Consider the following 19,245-nt stretch of genomic DNA (forward strand, 5'->3'; position numbering starts at 1 on the left):
AATGTATGGGTCACATCTGTACCACACCCGAAAAAGGCTCCACAGGCAAAATGTTGTGTTTCTTCTAGTTTCAGTGTGAAATAAACCTTTACTTGTTCCTTTAGCAGCCTATGAACTGTATGCTGATGCAGCTACCTACTTGAATGTACTGTAACAATATTAATATTATAAAATAGACTTTACCTATAGGAGGAGACTTTTGACCAGGCCCAGACTTGCTCAGCCTGTGAAATCTAACATGATCAGGCTACGAGGTACTTTTGCTAATGTCAACTGGATAGTGGGCATTATTATATAGAAAAAGAAAAATTAACTAACAAATTCAAAGGTTTCACAATGCCTTCTGTTAGTGATGTAAGTACCTTCTCATTTTATTATGATTTAAATTGTGGCTTTCATCAGACGTTCTCCTCCAAATATCCAACCTGAAGTCTAGGGAGGCTGTTAAGAACTGTACAGTATAAATAATAAGGGCAAGGGCAGCTCCTGCCTGAAAGGTCCCGGGTTCAATCCCAGGGCAAGCGATGTACAGTAGCTTGCTCTAATTCCTTCCAGACGGCTCCCAGGTCCACTCAGCTTGCTTCTCCAAGTGGGTACTGGAGGTTAATCCTTCTGGGGGTAATAGGCCGGCTGTGATGCTGACCCCATCACCTCCACCTTTAGTGTCTGATGGTCAAGAAAAATGGTGGCCCTTGCCCCCCATTCCTCATGGGCCTTTATGGCCTAAAAAAGGGAGCTACTTACCTAACGTCTTAGTACCATTTAACAACAAAAAGAACAAGCCTATATTTTTCCAGAAAGCCTAACTCATAGATAATACATTTCATAATTCATACACATTAGGTAAAAGTTCTTTAAATACCTTTGTTCAACACTGCTTCATGTTTAAATACGACAAACAGCTCACAGTAAAAATGCTTTGAACTTGTATTGATAAAAAAAATTCACACAGCACATTTATTTTTCACAACAATTCAGTCAGATGTTTAATGTTGAAGAAATAAATATATAAAATGAAAAATCAAATTGCAGACGTTATTTTTGATACAGAAGCTTATACAGTATCTTACAGCAACTGTGTTACCATAGTAAAAAATGTGTGAGTGTGATATCCATTTTATTAGTGTAAATTGTATAAATTGCATTGTAAGCTCATCACAAATAGAAAGAAAAAAGCAAAAGATAATTAGTTAAAACATACCGGTGGTAACACATTAATTTAGGCTTAATACATTGATACAAGTAATACTGTTAATAAACTATATTTTGTCTATTGAGAAACAAACTCTACATGTAGCAGTATAAGCCAAATACAAATCACTCATGTTTTTGGTTACTCAAGTTATTGATTAATAAAGCTGCAGATTTAGTGGTTATTTTAATGTCACCATTGGCTACTTAGGGTTTTGGCTTGTTACACCAAACTAAAATTCTAATAATAAGACTGCAATACAGCTTTACAAAACAATAAGAAAAATGAAGAATACAATCATTCACAGAAGCCACTAATTCTCGGTTAGGCTCATAGTAACCCATAACCTATCCTGGGAAAAAGTATGAAAATACAAGCACCCCAACATTGTGGTGTTTTAGAATACTAGTTTACAAATACTGTGTATACTGTACAATAAATCAAAATACCCTGTTTCCCCTATATCTGAATACACAATTACAGATCCTTACGAGGTCTGAGTAAATGTGGAGGAAATGATCATCTATATAGCACAATAGAGCTTTTACTCCTCATCATCTTTTAAAATTCAGGTAGAACATGTAACTGACCAGTTAAATTAAGTATCATATATCAGCACTGTTGGGTGCTGTTTGTGCTTCCAATGCTAACAACCATGTACCCAAGGGCTGTCATGATGCTTTCTTGCATTTACTAAGAATGTCATTGTTTTCTATATAGATATGGTACTGCAGCAATTCCTGGGAACTCAGTATTATAAAATTTACTTCTTTTGTAAGAAGAATGTATAATTCCAGATCGGTACATATTACACCGATACACTGCAGGTATTCAAACTTATAAGAATTATCCATGTTTCTCTTAAGCTTTGATTTGATTTGTTATAAGCAAAAAAAAAGCCACATTAGACATTAATACTGTCTGAACTTATTGATACATAATACAGCAGATACAATATTTAATTTTACTGATGACGTGTATGTGACAATTGCAAGTCAGAACTTTGTTCCTTTTACTGTTTTCAAGTATTCTGTCTGAAGGAACTGAATGTTTATTTTATTATTTCATTAGAATTATGCATAACTATATACAGTAGGGTGTTCGATTAGATAAAAGAAATGTAGGAAAGACTACATTTTATAGTAACTGAAGCTACAAATTTTGGCTTGTATTTGATATCTTTTTCTTAGTAAATACCAAGCTTATCCCAAAAATCACAGAACTCATCTCTTGAACCATGCTGGGAATGTGACCCCAGCGTAAAGTTCATATTTAGCCAACCACTTGTGTTTGTGTACATCGGCCAAGCAGGTGGCATCTGTTTTTTACAAAACTGGGTCTGTTCCACATGTGCATTGGGATCACCAGTGTGAGCAAATGTGCCCCAGTAACAGACCATCTGATTGGCTAGCACCTGCTCCTGCGCTGTGAAGGTGAAGTTCCTGAGACTTACAGAGTTAAACATGAAAGGCAGCTCAGCACCATGGCAGGCATGATGGTAGCAGAACTCAAGGCCATCCCATACTCTGTGGTCAGAGATCACATGATCAAAGACGTACATCCACACTGTGCTGCCCTCCTTCATTCCTGTACGAGCGGCCTTGCGCGAAGGACACAGAAACACATAGTCGGTAACTGTCTGTGGAGAAAAGCCAAAATCACATTGTATTACTGGAGCAAAAAGATGATGCCAATCAACAGAAAGTGTCAATATTAAAGAGTTATTTTTAATTTCTACAGCCAACAACATAACAGCATATTCATCATTGATCATAAAAGAGTACACCCATACAGTACTGTACATCTATTTAGGAATGTAATTAACTTCCAGAAACCCATTCATGTAGTGAAAAATGACGATTGATTCTGGACCCCAGAAATGTCACCCCTATTTTACTTGTTTCACCAAAAACTGACAAAAGAAACAATAATAAATAACATCCAAACTGTGGTTTGTGATTTTAATGATAAACACTTCTTACCTAGTTAGACATTGTTAATCACCCTCACTTCACTCTGACCCTGTCTCTTATATTCCTCTTTGTGTTTTGGGATGAGTTGTGTTTAATTTTCACCTGCTTTGACCCCATACCTGCCTGATCACTAACTGTGAACAACATTCCCTGACTGCTATACTACCACTCTGCCTGTGGGCTTAGCACCCACACCTGTGCACAGTGAGTCTCATCTGCCTTTTGTTCAGCATGTGGGTTCATCTTACAACTTGGAGATCCACTGCTTCACCCACCGAGAGGTGAGATCATTATTCAAGCAAGTTGAGAAAAAGATTACATAAAGTACTACATTTGTAGGAAACGGCACTCTCAAGGTAGGGTATTTTTGACACCCAGGACTAACCAAAGCAAGAAGTTAATCTAAAGTAAACAAGAAAGTTTAAGCAATAAATTAGCAATGGAGACGTAGAGCTCAGCCTAAATGAAACCTTGCAAACACAGTGTCCTTCCAGGACCAAAGTTGAAGATCACCATCCAAGACTTAAAGGACTGGTTTAACAAGCATACAACTAACAATATTTTTTCTTGTGAACATTCTTATTTCCATTTCTCAATCACATTGTGAATTAGTCAGGAATGACAGTATCAAAAACCATTCGCCTCTATGCTGTCCTCTATAACAGCTCTTCAAAGTGTTCATGTTTTACAATATATCTGAACCTCTGTGGGCGTTGGTTTTTGACTAAAAAGTATGAGTGGGAAACATCAAGACCACTAATAAAAGCTGTTGTAAGTGAACATGATTCAATAATTCTTGGTTACAAGTCTTGATCCGACAGACTCTGTTTTGGGATACGATTACTGCACGGTGCACTGCGCTATCCAGACCCCAGAGTTTCTGAAAAAAAAATTCAGACAGGAGCAAAAAATCACTCGTCCTAAACTTGACTTGGGGGCTTCATAATCCAGCACTGAGTTTACAGATTGTCTAAGTAGTGTGTGAATGCTAACCCTAACCCTACCTGGGTTGTCAACTGAGTGGGAAACAATCAAGACCATTAATAAAAGCTGCTGCAAGTGAACGAGATTCAAAAATGCTTTGTTACAACTTTTGATCCGACACATTGAGTTATGAGATACAATTGCCACATGGTGCACCGTGCTATCCAGGGCCCAGAGTTTCTGAAAAAAAAAATTCAGATAGGAGCAAAAAAATCACTCGTCCTAAACTTGACTTGGGCCAAAAAATGATCTTTCAAAGTCTATGTTGAAGATGTCATTTGGGTCAAAAGTAGTCCTATCCACAAGTGCAACCATTTTTTAACACTTGAGGTTGCTAACTGCAATAATGCAGTTGCCTTGAAAAGGTTTAGTGATGGAAGCATTATTAGTTAAGAAAAGATGGGTGAAATATACAAAAAATGACTTTACATTTTGTAGATTCTTTCAATACATTCTTCTAATTTTTTATACGAAATATAATTATGTAAACATTTACAATACTGCAAAAGCTTTATTATTAAAAAAACATGCAATATGTTTTTGCTTAGATACATATTATTATAAGTCTTTAATATGTGTCAGAGTTCCATGTGGTTTCTTTCTGTGGTAAGAAATAAACCAGTGAAGGACTTCTAAAGGTTTCAGTTTTGTATTTATATGAACAAGAACTTTCAGGCAGTTACCTGGAAACCAAGCAGTCAGAAAAAAATATTTTGCTTGTCCTCCCACATATGAGAATTACAGCTAAGACACCTGCATTAGGATTCTTCTTTCATGGTAATAAGCTGTTTGCAAGCATAAAAGAGAGAGCACAAAGGGAGGCAGTTTTTTGGATGTGATCTAAGTCACTAGTCTTCTTCAGGTTTTGTTTTTAGCCAATAGAGATGCACATTCACTTCTGAATAATACTGTTAGAGCAGAATCCTTTCTTGGCTTATTCCTTAGGTATCTGGTACATCCTCTTAATTCTTCTGCCTGCGAGTGTTGCAAATTAAAAATTATAAGAACCTTTCACTGTGGTATTTTAGTATTTCTGAAGTTATCTAGGAGCTCTGATAGCACAGCTCAGATGGTGTACATTTTAAACTCAGTTATTCATCATACTACAGAGATTGGATTCTCTTTTTGACATCTTAGTTGAGGCCTTTCCTATTTCCAATAGCAATTAATATCTTCGGCTTATCAGCTGTCATGAAACAGATGGTATAATATTTTACAAAGAATTATGGGAAGCTGGAACAAGCTACCAAGTCATGTTGACAATGCTGGTACTGTGGCATCTTTCAAGTAATAGCTGGATGAGCTCCTCAGATCAATTAACTATGAACGATCAAATGAGTTAGACTGGCCAGATTGTCGACACTTGTGTGCAGCATGCTTGACGTTCTGCTATTTTCAGTCGACCAAAGCACAAAATCAATTTTTCCTCATCAGAATTCCTTTGTGTTTACTGAGTTAGTCATGGTTTCATTTAAAGGTATTTGTAAAGCACTAGAGCTCAAATCGTGCCAAGGCATAATGTGACCGTGTCTGCAGCAGATGCACCAGCAGACAGAGGCTGTGGGGGTACGTGCAGCTGCTTCAGCTCAACGCCTCACTGCAGGTGTGCTTCCACACAAGGCAGCCGTGTTGAGGAGTTCTGCAACAAAAGGAGCAATGGGGTGGGGGCTGGGGCTTATTAACCTACCTACCGCTCCAGCTGTCCATTCAGAAGAGAGTAATTAATGAAGCCTAAAAGAGAACTTCGGGATTGTCTGCACATTAACAGGAATGAAGGCGCCATCTGCAGGTTGATACAGAAATAACATGAAAAAAATGGTGATCATGAAGTACCTTTGGGCATTCTTTCACATCTTGCTGCACATGGTGGCACCTGTGGTAGTACTATAGTGTAGTTGTTAGAGCACCTACTACATCCCATGCAATTTGCCTATAGGGCTGAAAGAGAAGTTGAAAATCCGGCCCTCACATTACTGAATCCCTTATATTCACATCTAGAAGGTCCCAAGACACATCTAATGCCTTTGATTTATAGATTTCTATTCAGTCTTTTAATACCATTCAACCATGCTTGTTAACCAAAAGAATACTTTTTATAATCTATTGTGGGTTGAATCTTAGTTTTTGATCAACAGATCATAAATGGTCTTATAGCAGCTTTGCTCTTTGACTGGGTTTTCTTGGGGCAGTGTGTTGTTCCCACATCCTGTACATCCTGTATACAGACAGCTGTGAAAGCCCTTTTGAGGACAGACACATCAGTAAGTTTGCTAATGACTCTCATTGTCGTTTTCCTCCAAGACGTAGACACTGATCATGGGCCTGTGGTGGTTTACTTGGTTGAGTGCTGCAACAGCTCCTTCCTTCAACTTAATGTGCCAGAAAACCAAAGACATGATAATTGATTATAGAAAGCAATCACCATCTGCAAAACCAACAGTCACTGAGAAGCAAGACATTGAAATTGTCAACATTTACAAATATCTTGGCACTGCTGTTGATAACAAACTAACCTTTGAGGAAAACACAGATACCACGTATAAGAACAACCAACAGCGATTGTTCTTCCTCAGAAAACTCAGCTCTTTTAATGTGTGTAAAGGATGACTTTATTTTATATTACATTTATTGAATCTGTCCTAACATTCATGCCTGGTAGCCTGGTTTGGTAACTGAAATACACACAATACAATAGACTGAGCAGCAATGGTGAAGGTAGCTAGCACAATTATTGGTGAACAACAGCTACAGCTGTCACATACTGTACCTATGCCAAACAAATAATGTGGAAGGCCAGTATAATCACCGACTGTCATGATCACCCCTTGCACAGTGAAGCATCAATCTGAGCATCAATTTAGACTACCTACTACTCTTTGCAGTAGAACTAAGTTATCCTCTGCATTCCCATAGCTTTTACCCTGTTTAATCTGAACAATTAGTTGCATATTTTTCTTTAGTTCTGTATTTATTTTTTTCTTTCTCATCATTCAGGTATGTTTTTTTATTTTTTAATAGGTTTATGTTGTGTTAAATGTAATTTGCATTGTGTTATGTTTTTTACCTGTCTGCAAAGCAAATATCACATATGGGAAATAAAAGTTAGTAAATAGACTACAGCACAGTAGACAAGTCTAAAGTGATTAGACTCCACTATTCATTTCATATATAATAAATGGTAACAAAAAAAGTAAAAAACATATTTGAAAAATAAATGAACACGTTTCTTCCATTCTTCTCTGTTTAACATGGCCAGTTCTCAGTGTAGTTTACTATGATGACCAGCACATCAGCATGGGAGGGATGACGGGTACGACTGCAAGCCACAGAAGGCATAGTGCAGTGCAAGAAGAGAATAACATGGAGAGATTGAACATAACTGTGTTTAGTGACACCTGGGCAATACCAGTCTCAGTTGGCAAAGGACTTAACCTGGATTCAAAGTGTGTTATAGGGCATAGCCTACATTCTGAAAAAGTGCTTTTACTGTTTCAAGTCTCTAAAGAAGCTCTTAAATACACAAATAATGTAAAAGGTTTATCTCCATGACCACTATTTATGGAAGTGGTTCCCTACCCTGGTCATGAAACACTGTATCTCATGGCTTTTGCTCCTGCTCAGTTCTTAATCAGGCTAATTGCTTCCAATTTTCTGTGTTCTAAATGTGCTTGTATCTCTCTAAAGGACAAATGGGATTTGACATTGGTATCAGCCCTGTACCAATTTCTGAAACATCTTCATTCAGATGTAAAGTAAACAATTGAACCTCTGCAGAAGGGAAAATAAAGCTCATTAGGAGTGTCTGATACAGTGTCATTCCCACCTGTAATTATAAATTGATGAACTAGTAAGAGCTGTGCAATCTTTAAATAAAGGCAATAAAGGTTGTGTAACGTCCTGTACGCTGAAGTTGTTGGAAACAGTTTCTCTGAAGTAGGGTTATTTTTGAGGGGACTGACAGAAGAAAAAAATAAAGACAAATAAATAAAAGAAAGACATGCTTTCATCAATAACATTTGGCAGTTCAAGTAGTCAACAGGCTGTATATCATTGGCAATTCACCCTCAATTGGCTGAGCCTGTGTGCCTGGCAAGCTGTAACAAGACTAGAAGCCATCATGTCCCAAATTAGGACCAGCTGGGCTGCAGTATGGAGCTCCCAAGAAAGTTTACTGACCAGTCTGAGGTGGTTTTGCCAATTAGCCTATCCTGGGACTGACCTCCAGTCAAATAAACAGCTGCTTGGGGGACAACAGGATAACAGGGTGGGTGAGAGACTAGTTTAAAAAAGATTTCATGGAAGGGGACATTGATTTGTGTTATTGTTGTATTTTGCAATTGTCCATTAAAGCCCTACAAATACAGAACTATGGTTGCCTTCATCCTCTGTTTTTATAGTACATCTGTACTGGACTTGACTCTATCACACAGGTATTGAACATAGTTGTCAAGCCCTCCAAAAAGATCTTTTTTTTTGTGAAGGAGAACCGTGCAGTGATTTACTTGCAGTTTTAAAAAAGACTCAAAAGCTCAAAAGATATAGATGTGTGTCATAATAAATGTACTCACCTGTGACATCAGTTTCCGATGGTCTGCATCAGGATAGAAAGGCAAGTATTTGTGCAGAATTCTTAGAGCGTGTTGTTTGAAAATGGCAGCGGTGTAAACTGTACATTCAAGCAGTGAAACAGGTTTGGTGAAGACACTGTACACGAATATAACTCCTTCTTCGGACGTTGTGCCTGAATAACAGCAGAAACAGTTAGATCTGTGCTTTGGCCATTGTAAGGCAACATCACAACTACTGTACTTGGAGAAAATTAGAGATTTTTTTCAAAACAACAGCAGCAGTACAATCAAAATTTCTATAAAATATAATGAAATTATTCCAGCATCAAATTAGAATACAAATCTGCCTTGAAACATACAGTACCTAGAAGAATGGGCTTTTCTTTCTGCCAATGGCCCTTAAGAAAAGCAGTCACTGCTTGCTCTTTGATTAACTCTCCATCAATGAATGGTCCCCAGGTCTCAAACATCTCTAGGAACCGAAATGGATTTATAATTTTAGAACCTGGAAGAAAATAAAAAAACATTTATTTATTGTGGAGTAAGGTATAAGAAGACCTGGCTTAAACCCTTTGGGTGAGGGCCAACCACCTGGCTGCAGGATAAGGAGTATAGGATCCCCATGTGGAGGGAGGACTTAAGGAGTTAACCAGGGAGTACCAGCAAAGGTGGAGATGGGCTGGAGGAGTGATGCATAAAGAGGAATACAAGCAATAAAGAGTAGTTTACTGTGGTATTTATCGCTTTATATGAAATGGCATCACAGAAGAAAACAAGTCAGAGTAGCAAAGGTTTGTCCCTTGTTGCTGTCATCCCTTAGAAATGTTCTTTAAAACTTTATAAAATAGAAGACTTTATTTCTCAGAAAACCCAATTAATAAATTTGAACACATTTCACTGGTTCTTTGACTTCTTAAGCCAGAGAAGCACATTGCTCTGATGTTTTCAGATATTTTGCTGAAGTCATTGTTCATACAGTAGCAACATTTTCCATTACCAATGTTGTTAATTAATATAAGCCCTGCTTACATAGCAACAGAACCGTCAGTAATTAATGTATTTCTGTACGACACCTAGTACTTAAATTGGTTTTTGAAAGCACAGCTTAGTGATTTTTTTGTCATAACTTGAAAGAACCAAGTCTGTAATTGGACTCATTTTTAAATTGAATGTATATTTCTATTATTAAATGTGCACAGGTCATAGTGATTACAAAAGTGAAAGAAAGGAACAGACATTTTTGCACACATTTAGCAAAATAAGGCAAAAGGGAGAAACAGATTAGGTTAGAAAGTTAGAAAAGAATGGTAATTCAATTTGTACTACTGCTCAATGAGCAAAAGACATGAAAGGGTACGTCAGGGATGTGGGGTAGGGTGGCTGCACAGGAGAGAAATAACATTAAGAACAGCTCATTCCTGCCTAGTTAGGGTTTACAATGAAATGTTTGAAAATATTTTCTCACATGTGTTGAGCTAAAAAGTTCATACCTGTTTCTGATGTTCAGCGGATGTTATCTTTTCAACACTGTACAGAGTTTTTCAAAGTATTTACCCCTTTAATAATTGTTTTAAATCCGGCATTTATACAGTAACTGCAGTGTTATTACTGTATATAAACACTATAGATAACCATTTTTAATGTTACTTCTCGGGCACCTTTTAAGCCCAGTATTCAATTAGTGATCAATTAAAGTTCTACCAGGGAATCATTTAAAAGGGTTTAAAATACCTTTTAAAAAATGTTAAACCTTTAAAAAGACATCCAAAAATAATGTACAATATCTGAACTTCCATACATTCATTTCCCAACCGCTTCATCCAGGTCAGGGTCACAGGGGAGCCACAGCCTGTCCTGCCAAGCAATGGGCTCAAGGCAGGATACACCCCGGACAGGATGCCAGTCCATTGCAGGGCACACACAGAAGCAACATGCACACACTAACACCAGGGACAGCTTTCAAAGAAGACAATTAACCTACCAGGAGGTAGGTCACCCTGTTCACGTGGAGGAAACCCACATGAACAGGGTGAGAACATACAACATCCATACAGATAGCACCCCAGGAATGGAACCAAGGACCCTAGAACTACTGTACAAGGCAACAATGCTAACCAGAACGCAACCTTGACTGCCATATTTAAACCTAGCTGAACTATAGTATTATTTAACAAGAGAGGTAAAGGAATTGGAATATTTTTTAATATCATTACCTGCTTTTATCTGTCCAGCAAGGACAGCTTCAGGGGTAAGAGACAGCAGGCAATCCATGTCATTGACTGAGCAATTTGCGATTTCAGCAAAATCTTTTCCTAGCTTTACTGCATCATGTCTGGAAAAGGAATAAAGAAAAATAGGCTTGACAGGTTAGCTCTTAATACTGTTTACTTAACTTAATTAAGCTTAATTGTATTTTGTCAATTAAAATAAATACCTGCAAGCACTAATAATGGAACCATGCAGTTCCTTTTTCCAGGTGACAATTATTTTGATGGATCATTAGTAGTATAGAAAGTCACTGTTGAAAATACGCTAGAGTCACTGCTTTCTCTGGCTCCCCTCGGCCTGCTGGGTTCAGTCTATGGCCCTTGGCTCTCCTTCAGAAACATTTTACCAGGTCTCTAGTGGCTAAAACCTCTTCCAAAAACAAGTTTTTAAATAGAATGAGTTACAACATGGATTTAAATTCACTTGCTGTTAAATATCTGGAAAGGGCAAATGGTTATACATAGCTGAAAACAATTTAAATGTATAAGTCTTATCTTCATGTAACATATAATGCAAGACATAGCTATTAGAGAGAACCTCTAAGCTGAGATCTGTTCACCTCCTGCATTGATTATACCTTCACTGCATCATGTTTTACACAATTTATAATCATTTTGAGTTATTTTGCTGCAGACACTATGATCTTGTCTATTTTAGGGGTGTCCTGACTTAATTTCTTCTTGAGCACATAAAATGCAAGTATATACTGTACTGTATATGATTACAGTATATTTAAATCTGGAGTTTGACTTGACCAATCTAAGCTTTTCCACTTATTTCTCCTTGGATGCACTGGTTTTTGATCAATGTCATGTTGTATGGTGAAGTGCCACCAACAGGAACATTTACGTCCTCACAAGCAGACAAACTGTTTCTGTAAACCCCAGAAATAACTGTGCTTCTGCCATTTTAGTTACCTCATCATTACAGATCAGGCCAGGCCATGTTTTATTGATGAAATGTTTTTTGGAGCGATTCCTTTCTTTCTTGAGCTCCTTTCTCGAGATTTTTGTTCGCATCTGTCCAAAAACATAGTTCCAAAACTCTTCTTTCTCATCAGATTACTTCAGAGAAAAGTCCAATGAAGGTAATGTAATGGACAGATCTGAAAACTTATGCAATCAATACATTTTATTTTTGTATTTTTCATTGCAGTTTTTTCTGCTATTTAGATTCTTTCGGTCATAAATGCATTCAAGTTTTGTGATTCAATGTGTGATTCATCATTTGTAATTCAACAAAATGGGACATCATTGAAAGGTGGTGAATATGTTTACGACATTTTATATAATAAAAATTAAATGGCTCTTTCTGGGGTTGTGGTCCAATTCCAGTCCTCGAGCACTGATGTATCATTTTCTTAGCAGCAGCACCTTAAAAACTAACAGGAGCTTGTAAATTGGGTGCAATTGGTGCAATTGGGACAATTATTTTACTAATATAGGTCATTATTTGCTGAGTTGGAATGAAAGCTTGAAGTCACATTGGCACTCCAGGATTAGAGTTGCACTGCTATACTTGAGATTGTACTATAACAATGTTAACAATAATAACAAAATATTAAAAATAAATGACTCAATATACTCTACATTTTTCACACAAAAAAGGACTAAGAAGCATGCAAGATTTTTTTTTTAGACTTGTGGTTATTCAGAAGCATAATTGAAATAGGGGGCTCCTACGTTGGAAATTTTTTGTAAAGCATGAAAGAGTTTTTTCTTTTGCACACATGGAACTGTAATACTGTACGAAACTACAGGAAGGCAGTGGCCCAAAGTTATCTCTGCGACAGTGTTCATGCAAAACAACTGAAAACCATTTGCAGAAAAAACAACATCACAGAAATAACATCACTTTATCAGCCTTATACAATTTCTTGCATTAGAAATTCATCCTTTTGCATACCCCAGCTTGCTCTCCATGAGACACACAGATAGGGAGAGAGCCTGGAGTCAGAGCACAGGGTCAGCCATTGTACAGCACCCCTGGAGAAGTGGGTGTTAAGGGCCTTGCTCAGGAGCCCAATGGAGTTGGATTCCTCTGCCAGCTATGGGATTTGAACTGGCAACCTTTCAGCCACAGGTGCAGATCCTTAGCCACAGAGCCACCACTCTGCCCAAAAATAGTATTTGTTAAATTTTCTTTGTAAGGATTTCGGAGCAAATTGCGTATAGCAACAATAATAACAATTGTCAGCAAGTTTTTACATATTCTTACAACAGTAATAAGTGTGGGTTTCTTACTTTGTCTTCAGTGGAATGGAGAAGGGCAGACTCTGAAGGACAGCTTGTTTAAATAAGGGTTTGCTGCTTTGTACCATTAAATGGAGACTCACGGACTGTGCCCCAGCGCTTTCCCCAAATATTGTCACCTACATTGAGAAAACAGTTTTCAGAATTGTATTCCTTTTCTAAAACCATAATTAGACTAAAGGGGAAAACATTTAATCTGTGGGTGCCTTACATTTGAAGAAAAAACATAATCTAATACTACTTTATTTATGTTGTATAGCCAAGCGTAGGAATACAGATCATAAAATAACCCTTAGGAATTCAAACACATCACATTATTATTTAATACATACAGTTCATTGTCAGTTAAGCACTTCCATTATTGATGTAACCATTGACTTAACTACATAAATATCTTGAACCAGTGGGCCATTTTCCAGTGGGTTATATACCTGTGGGCTTTCTTCCATTCCCCTCTAGGATCTGTATTCTTTAATGTTAACTGTATGTATATTGTTAATATATTTACATTCCAGAAACTCATGTTTATTTCCGTCCTAAGCATCAAATCAGCCTGAAAATACTAATATACAGTAATACATATTATAAATATGACTATTACACATTATTGTGTATTTTTATAAGATGCATTATAGAAATGCACAAAAATGTTTTTAATCAATATTCAGGCATTGTTATATTTTGTCACCTTTGAGAAGTGCTAAGAACAGTCAATTGCAGGACATTTCCTTGTATGTAAAATTAATATTTATGCGTAGCACTCAATGCTTCATAGATCTTCTGACATTTGTACACAATAGATTTTTTAAGTGAACCTGAAAAGCCTTAATGCTGTAACTACAAAGTGCCAAATTATCACCTCACCAGCCCTTTTTTCAGACATAATTGAGACTAATGTACTGTACCTGACTGCCAAGCAGATATTTGCCTTTCAACCTCTAATATTTTTAATTAAACCTCAGCACAATTGAACATGCATGTTTTATCAGAGGAAAGCTTTCAAATTCAGAATGCAATGGCACTACTTTATTTTTGAAGAGATGAAGAGAATAATGAATTGCCTGAAAGTGACAGACCATCATTTACATGTTTTGCAGATATTCAGAGAATATAAAGCTTGCATGTGATTTACAGTACAGAGTATGAGACATTCTTCCAGTGTAAAATCCATCATGACTTGTATACAATGTACAATTTAAAGCAGAATATTCATAAACACGGGAAATGTATTCCCCTTAATGTGACGATACAAATTAAAAGAACTGAGCAAGTGCAATTGAATTAATTAAATGTAATTAACTGGCACATGTAGGAGAGAGAAAAGGAAACTCATATTTACTCACTTCTATAAATAGTTATCTGGAACAGACTTCCTAGCTAGGTTGTTGTGGCCCAAACACAACTGTGGGCACCTTTCAGGAACAGTTGGATGAGTTTAAATTTGCTTAGCTACTAAACTGCCAAACAAGAAAGATGGGTCGAATGGCACCCTCTTGTTCACAGGACCTTTTCTTATGTTCTAATATTCATGTAATACAATTAAATACAGTATATGATGTATAATATATTTATATATACATTTATTGTATATAATATATGTTATATACTGTATATTATCTAATATAATCAGAAACATTGTACCATTTTCTTTTCACACTTACCTTGTTTGGATCTCCTCCAAACACAGCAATATTTTGCTGAACCCAAAGAAGTGCAGTTTGTTGGTCCAAAAAACCATAGTTTCCTAGGGAAGATGTTTTAGGATCTGTCCCTGTGACAAGGAATCCAAAAGCTCCTGCATTGAAAGGTCATACAAATGTCTGGTGTTTTGTCACCCAGGATGTTTTCAAATAAATATTTTGACAGAAAAAAATAATTTTGTGAAATTCTGACATACTGTATCATTTGTTTTTTTACTCTCTGGCAGAAACAGGCTTCCATAGACTTAACATCTAAAAGTTAACAGTATACACATTTGTGAGATGTTTATAATTTACAATAAATTGCATTGTTATTATTTTCATGGGATTACCTATATCATAAATGTAATTTTAATGTTAATACATAACTCAATTTTTGTAATGGTACTTCATTACATTTTAAAAACAGCATAAAACAAGAAAATACAGCTAATTCAAGAAATGTACAAAAAATGGAAAATCTTGTGACAAACAAAAAGGTGGGAAATTAATACATTCTGCAGGTTTTAGAACGTTTTTGGTCACACTGCAATATTTTCTCCACTAGCATAATCTAACTTAGCTGTATGATTTCTGCACATTAATACAACCAAGTGCAATTTAAGGATATCTCAGTGCCCACATTTACTGTACATTTACAGAAACCCATTAACAGGCTAGAAATATGGTTTAATTGAAAAGCAAAAAAAGGAACTTTAATCTGGAATACAGTACAAGGTTCCATTTTTTCTCATCTGAAAAAACACCATTTTGCTCCCTTTTGAAAATATGTTTTAGCTATATCACCCTGCAACTCACAAGTGTCAAGTCACTGCAGCTAAGCAGGTGTGAGCCTGCCTCAGTACATAGATGGGAGTCCAGGGTGTCTCTCGAAAAGATTAGGGGTGTTACCCCCCAGTCCTGCCCAAATTTCTCCCTGGCCTTCACCAATTATGGTCTCCTATCAATGAACTGACTTCATTACCTGTTCTCCTTTCCACTGATAACTGATGTGTGTGCGTACTGGCACATCATCCAGGTGGGTGCTACACATTGGTGGTCCCCCTTCTCCACTCCACTCCACACTGAAAGCTGTGAAGTGCTTTGAGTGGAGTGTACAGAAAAGCACTACATAAGTGTAAGGACTTCTTATTATTATTAGTTGTTGTAGTAATACATGTACAGTATTCCTACATATGTAAGTATGCAAAGAAAAGTATGACAGGAATACTATAGAATTTCTTGTTGAAAGTACTATTCCTACACAATAGTAAATTAATACTTGTAGTTCTTAACTGTAATCGATATTAAATGATCAAACTATACTACACTGTCCTATGATAAACTATCATACAAATGTAATGAGATCAGCTTTTATTATTCACCAACTCCTATTTAGAGTAGCCACTTTTTTCCTAATACCAATCGTTATCTCCCCATACACACACATTTTGAAAGTCCCTGTGTTGTGTAAGAATGAACCATATTTGTAGATACTTCCGATCATACTTCATACACATAACACATGAATATACAGTATGACTACACGAGTACCTCTAAATCTTTCAGAGTTTCACCTCAAATGTCCCAGGTCAACCCAGCTCCTGACGTGGTTCTCTGTTGACCTGGGTCAACCCGCTTACAACCCCAATAGATGCTTTCACACTAGCAAAGATTTTGACTCAATAAGCGGGTCCCACACCTGGGTCAGAGTGCTAAAAAATTTGACAGTGAGTAAATATGTCTTACCTAAGCGATATGCTATGCTGACCACCACCGTGTGGGTTGAACTGGCGATAAATCTCCCATCATATAAAGCTTTGGAGGCACTGCCAGCTATAAAATCCCCCCCGTGAATCCAGACCATCACTGGGAGGGACTTTGATACAGGGGCTGTGAAGTTGACGTCTAAAGGCACAAAGATATTGAGGTACAGGCAGTCTTCGCTGACCTATAAGGTGAAGTACAAAGATATGGAGTCATGGATGTGTTTGATAGAAAAATATAACCAAATAATTTGGTACTATGCCATATTTGTCTATTTTTGCTTTCTAAACAATATTACATCCTTTAATAAGGAACTGCAGTCTGCCTTTTCTCTTAGGAATTCAATTATTACATACAGTATTCTGTATCTTCCTGTAGTACATTTTTAAGTATTACCCATACCCATTTTCACACTCTTTTCTATTCGAGCATTACCTTTTCTGGACATTCCCTGTCTTTCTCAATCGGACTCCCACAAGCTTGGAAGCAGGCGGCTCTTGGAAAGGTGGCATCATAAACTCCATGCCAAGGAACCAGTGCAGCCGGTGGTTTCCAGCGGCCACTACGAACCGGAGGAGCTGCATAAGGGATTCCATAGAAAACATGTGCTCTGTCTGTTTTAAGTCCTTTAACCATTCCATATCTTGTTCGCACTTTTGGGTCCTCATCAGAAAATAACTTAAACTTGGTGGTTTCTCTTTGATCAGCTTTCTTGTCAACTGAGTCAGCAGACGAAGCAATAAGTCTCAGGAGTGCATGTATGGAAATCTCATTGCTAGAAAAAGTTGCCGAGCATGAAACCAGGCTCAACACAATGAGCACCAACATGGGATTGCAGTTCATCCTTAGATCCCTCCTATGAAAATACTCCAGATTTAACTTTAAACCTTTAAAATATCTGCTTCCACTAAATATCTCATCATTGTTCTAAAGTTAGTCTTTTTATACTATGTTAAAAACAAAGTATTACCACATACATCATATGACTTGCTAACTGCCGACTCAGTCCTTTCTGTTCTTATGCTGGTCTAACAGAAAAGTCCCTCCTTATATGGCACTTCGCCTGAACTCAGCATTCACAAAGCAGGATGTCACAAGTTCTGCATAGACGTTCTGTGAAATCATTAACAGACAGCACTTGTTATGCGTTTCCTGCTGACAGGCAAAGAACATGCAGTTTGATCTTTAGGAGATAAATTGTTAAAAGCATTTATTCTGGATTCCTCAGTATGGATCACTTTAGTTCTTGATAGGTATTTAAATATTGTTACTGGCTTTGCAGTTTTATTTGCCCAGTGGTCATCATTCATTCTGACACATACTATTCTGTGCTCATACATGTGACATCAGTTAATGTTTCATCTCTTGGAATGCAAGCCACAACAGACTTTTCTTTGTTTTAGAAATCAAAAAGTACACGAATTACCAGTCATGAAAACGGCCTAATTGAAACCAACTGGTATATAATTATTTTAAAACAGATTCCCATGTTGCAGACCTATTCATTCATACTGTATACATAGACACATGACTTTGAAGCATATTGTGAGCTTTTTACACAGGAGAGGAAAAGACAACCTTGTACATCTTTCAATAGTGAGCTTACAGTAAGTACAGTATATGCCATATTCTATTTTTTGCATATTAATATACCTACAAACATTTTGTACTACTGAATTATTTGTAAAAACACAGATTAATGTTATATTAAATAATGATTTAGGTCTTGTGCTGCAATAAATGAAAAAGTATTCTAAAGTCTAAAGGACTTCTTAAATGGAGACATTTTTATCCTGTCCAGGGTATAGCCTTGTCACTTAACCAGTGCTTGCAGGACTCTGGGATGAAGTGACCCTTACTACATTTCTGCTAGTGGATGCATGAATGTATTAGACAACAATGACCAAGAGAATAAAATAATTACTATATATATCAGAGTGTATCCTGCCTTCACCAGCGACCCTGTATTGAATAAAACCATTTGAAAAAGGAGTTATGTTTCTCTTTAGTACATTCTGCATAGCACATCCAGATTTCAAGACCTGGAATATATACTCCATTTAGTGGCTTTGGTATAAAAAAGAAATAAATGTTACACATTGAACCTTTATGTTCACCTTTTATGGATCCAGAAGAAATAATCCATTTGACAGATTACATTTCAGAAGAAATGTACCACAAATCAAATCATTAGCTAAATATATTTTCTGTGCATTTTAAATTCATTATAGCTTACAAAAGAATCATGTAAAAGTGGCAATAGTAATTAATAATAATATAGGCTTCTCAACTGATGGTATATCTTCAATACAATTTCTACATTTATAAAAAACATTTGTATGCGTTTTAAGATTTTTGCTACAGTACATGATGTGGATCAGTTGAGGTGTCTGGAACGATATGAACAGATATAGAGGGGTAAGTTGGAGAAAAACTGAAGAAAGGTAAAGGGGATCCATCCATTTCAAGATACTGTACCACTTATTCCCAAACAGGGTTTTGGGATCATTCAAACCCATTATTACAATTACTGTTGACGGTGAAGCACCAATAGTCACGAAT

General features: G+C 36.8%; 1 protein-coding gene across 1 annotated transcript; it reads right to left on the minus strand.

Moving 5' to 3' along the window:
- Positions 1 to 957: 957 nt before the first annotated feature.
- Positions 958 to 17,716, minus strand: LOC102695990 (cAMP-regulated D2 protein). The gene is made up of 8 exons (XM_069192276.1): positions 17,119 to 17,716; positions 16,666 to 16,867; positions 14,899 to 15,032; positions 13,229 to 13,356; positions 10,931 to 11,049; positions 9,082 to 9,222; positions 8,718 to 8,890; positions 958 to 2,831 (listed from the first exon to the last, which is right to left on the minus strand). Exons 1-8 carry the CDS (start codon positions 17,524 to 17,526, stop codon positions 2,379 to 2,381), a joined length of 1,758 nt encoding a protein of 585 aa, XP_069048377.1. The 5' UTR covers positions 17,527 to 17,716; the 3' UTR covers positions 958 to 2,378.
- Positions 17,717 to 19,245: the final 1,529 nt, after the last annotated feature.

This window comes from Lepisosteus oculatus, chromosome 7 (genome assembly GCF_040954835.1).
Source record: "Lepisosteus oculatus isolate fLepOcu1 chromosome 7, fLepOcu1.hap2, whole genome shotgun sequence".
Taxonomy (NCBI): Eukaryota; Metazoa; Chordata; class Actinopteri; order Semionotiformes; family Lepisosteidae; genus Lepisosteus; species Lepisosteus oculatus.

What these genes read in the sequence shown, in the direction of transcription:
- LOC102695990 (XM_069192276.1), bottom strand. Translation starts at nt 17,526, where the DNA reads ATGAACTGCAATCCCATGTTGGTGCTCATTGTGTTGAGCCTGGTTTCA. An exon ending in CAGCATAGCATATCGCTTAG is followed by an intron (nt 15,033 to 16,665) that starts GTAAGACATATT and finishes CTTTCAATGCAG; the next exon opens with GAGCTTTTGGATTCCTTGTC. An exon ending in TGCTGGACAGATAAAAGCAG is followed by an intron (nt 9,223 to 10,930) that starts GTAATGATATTA and finishes ATTTTCTTCCAG; the next exon opens with GTTCTAAAATTATAAATCCA.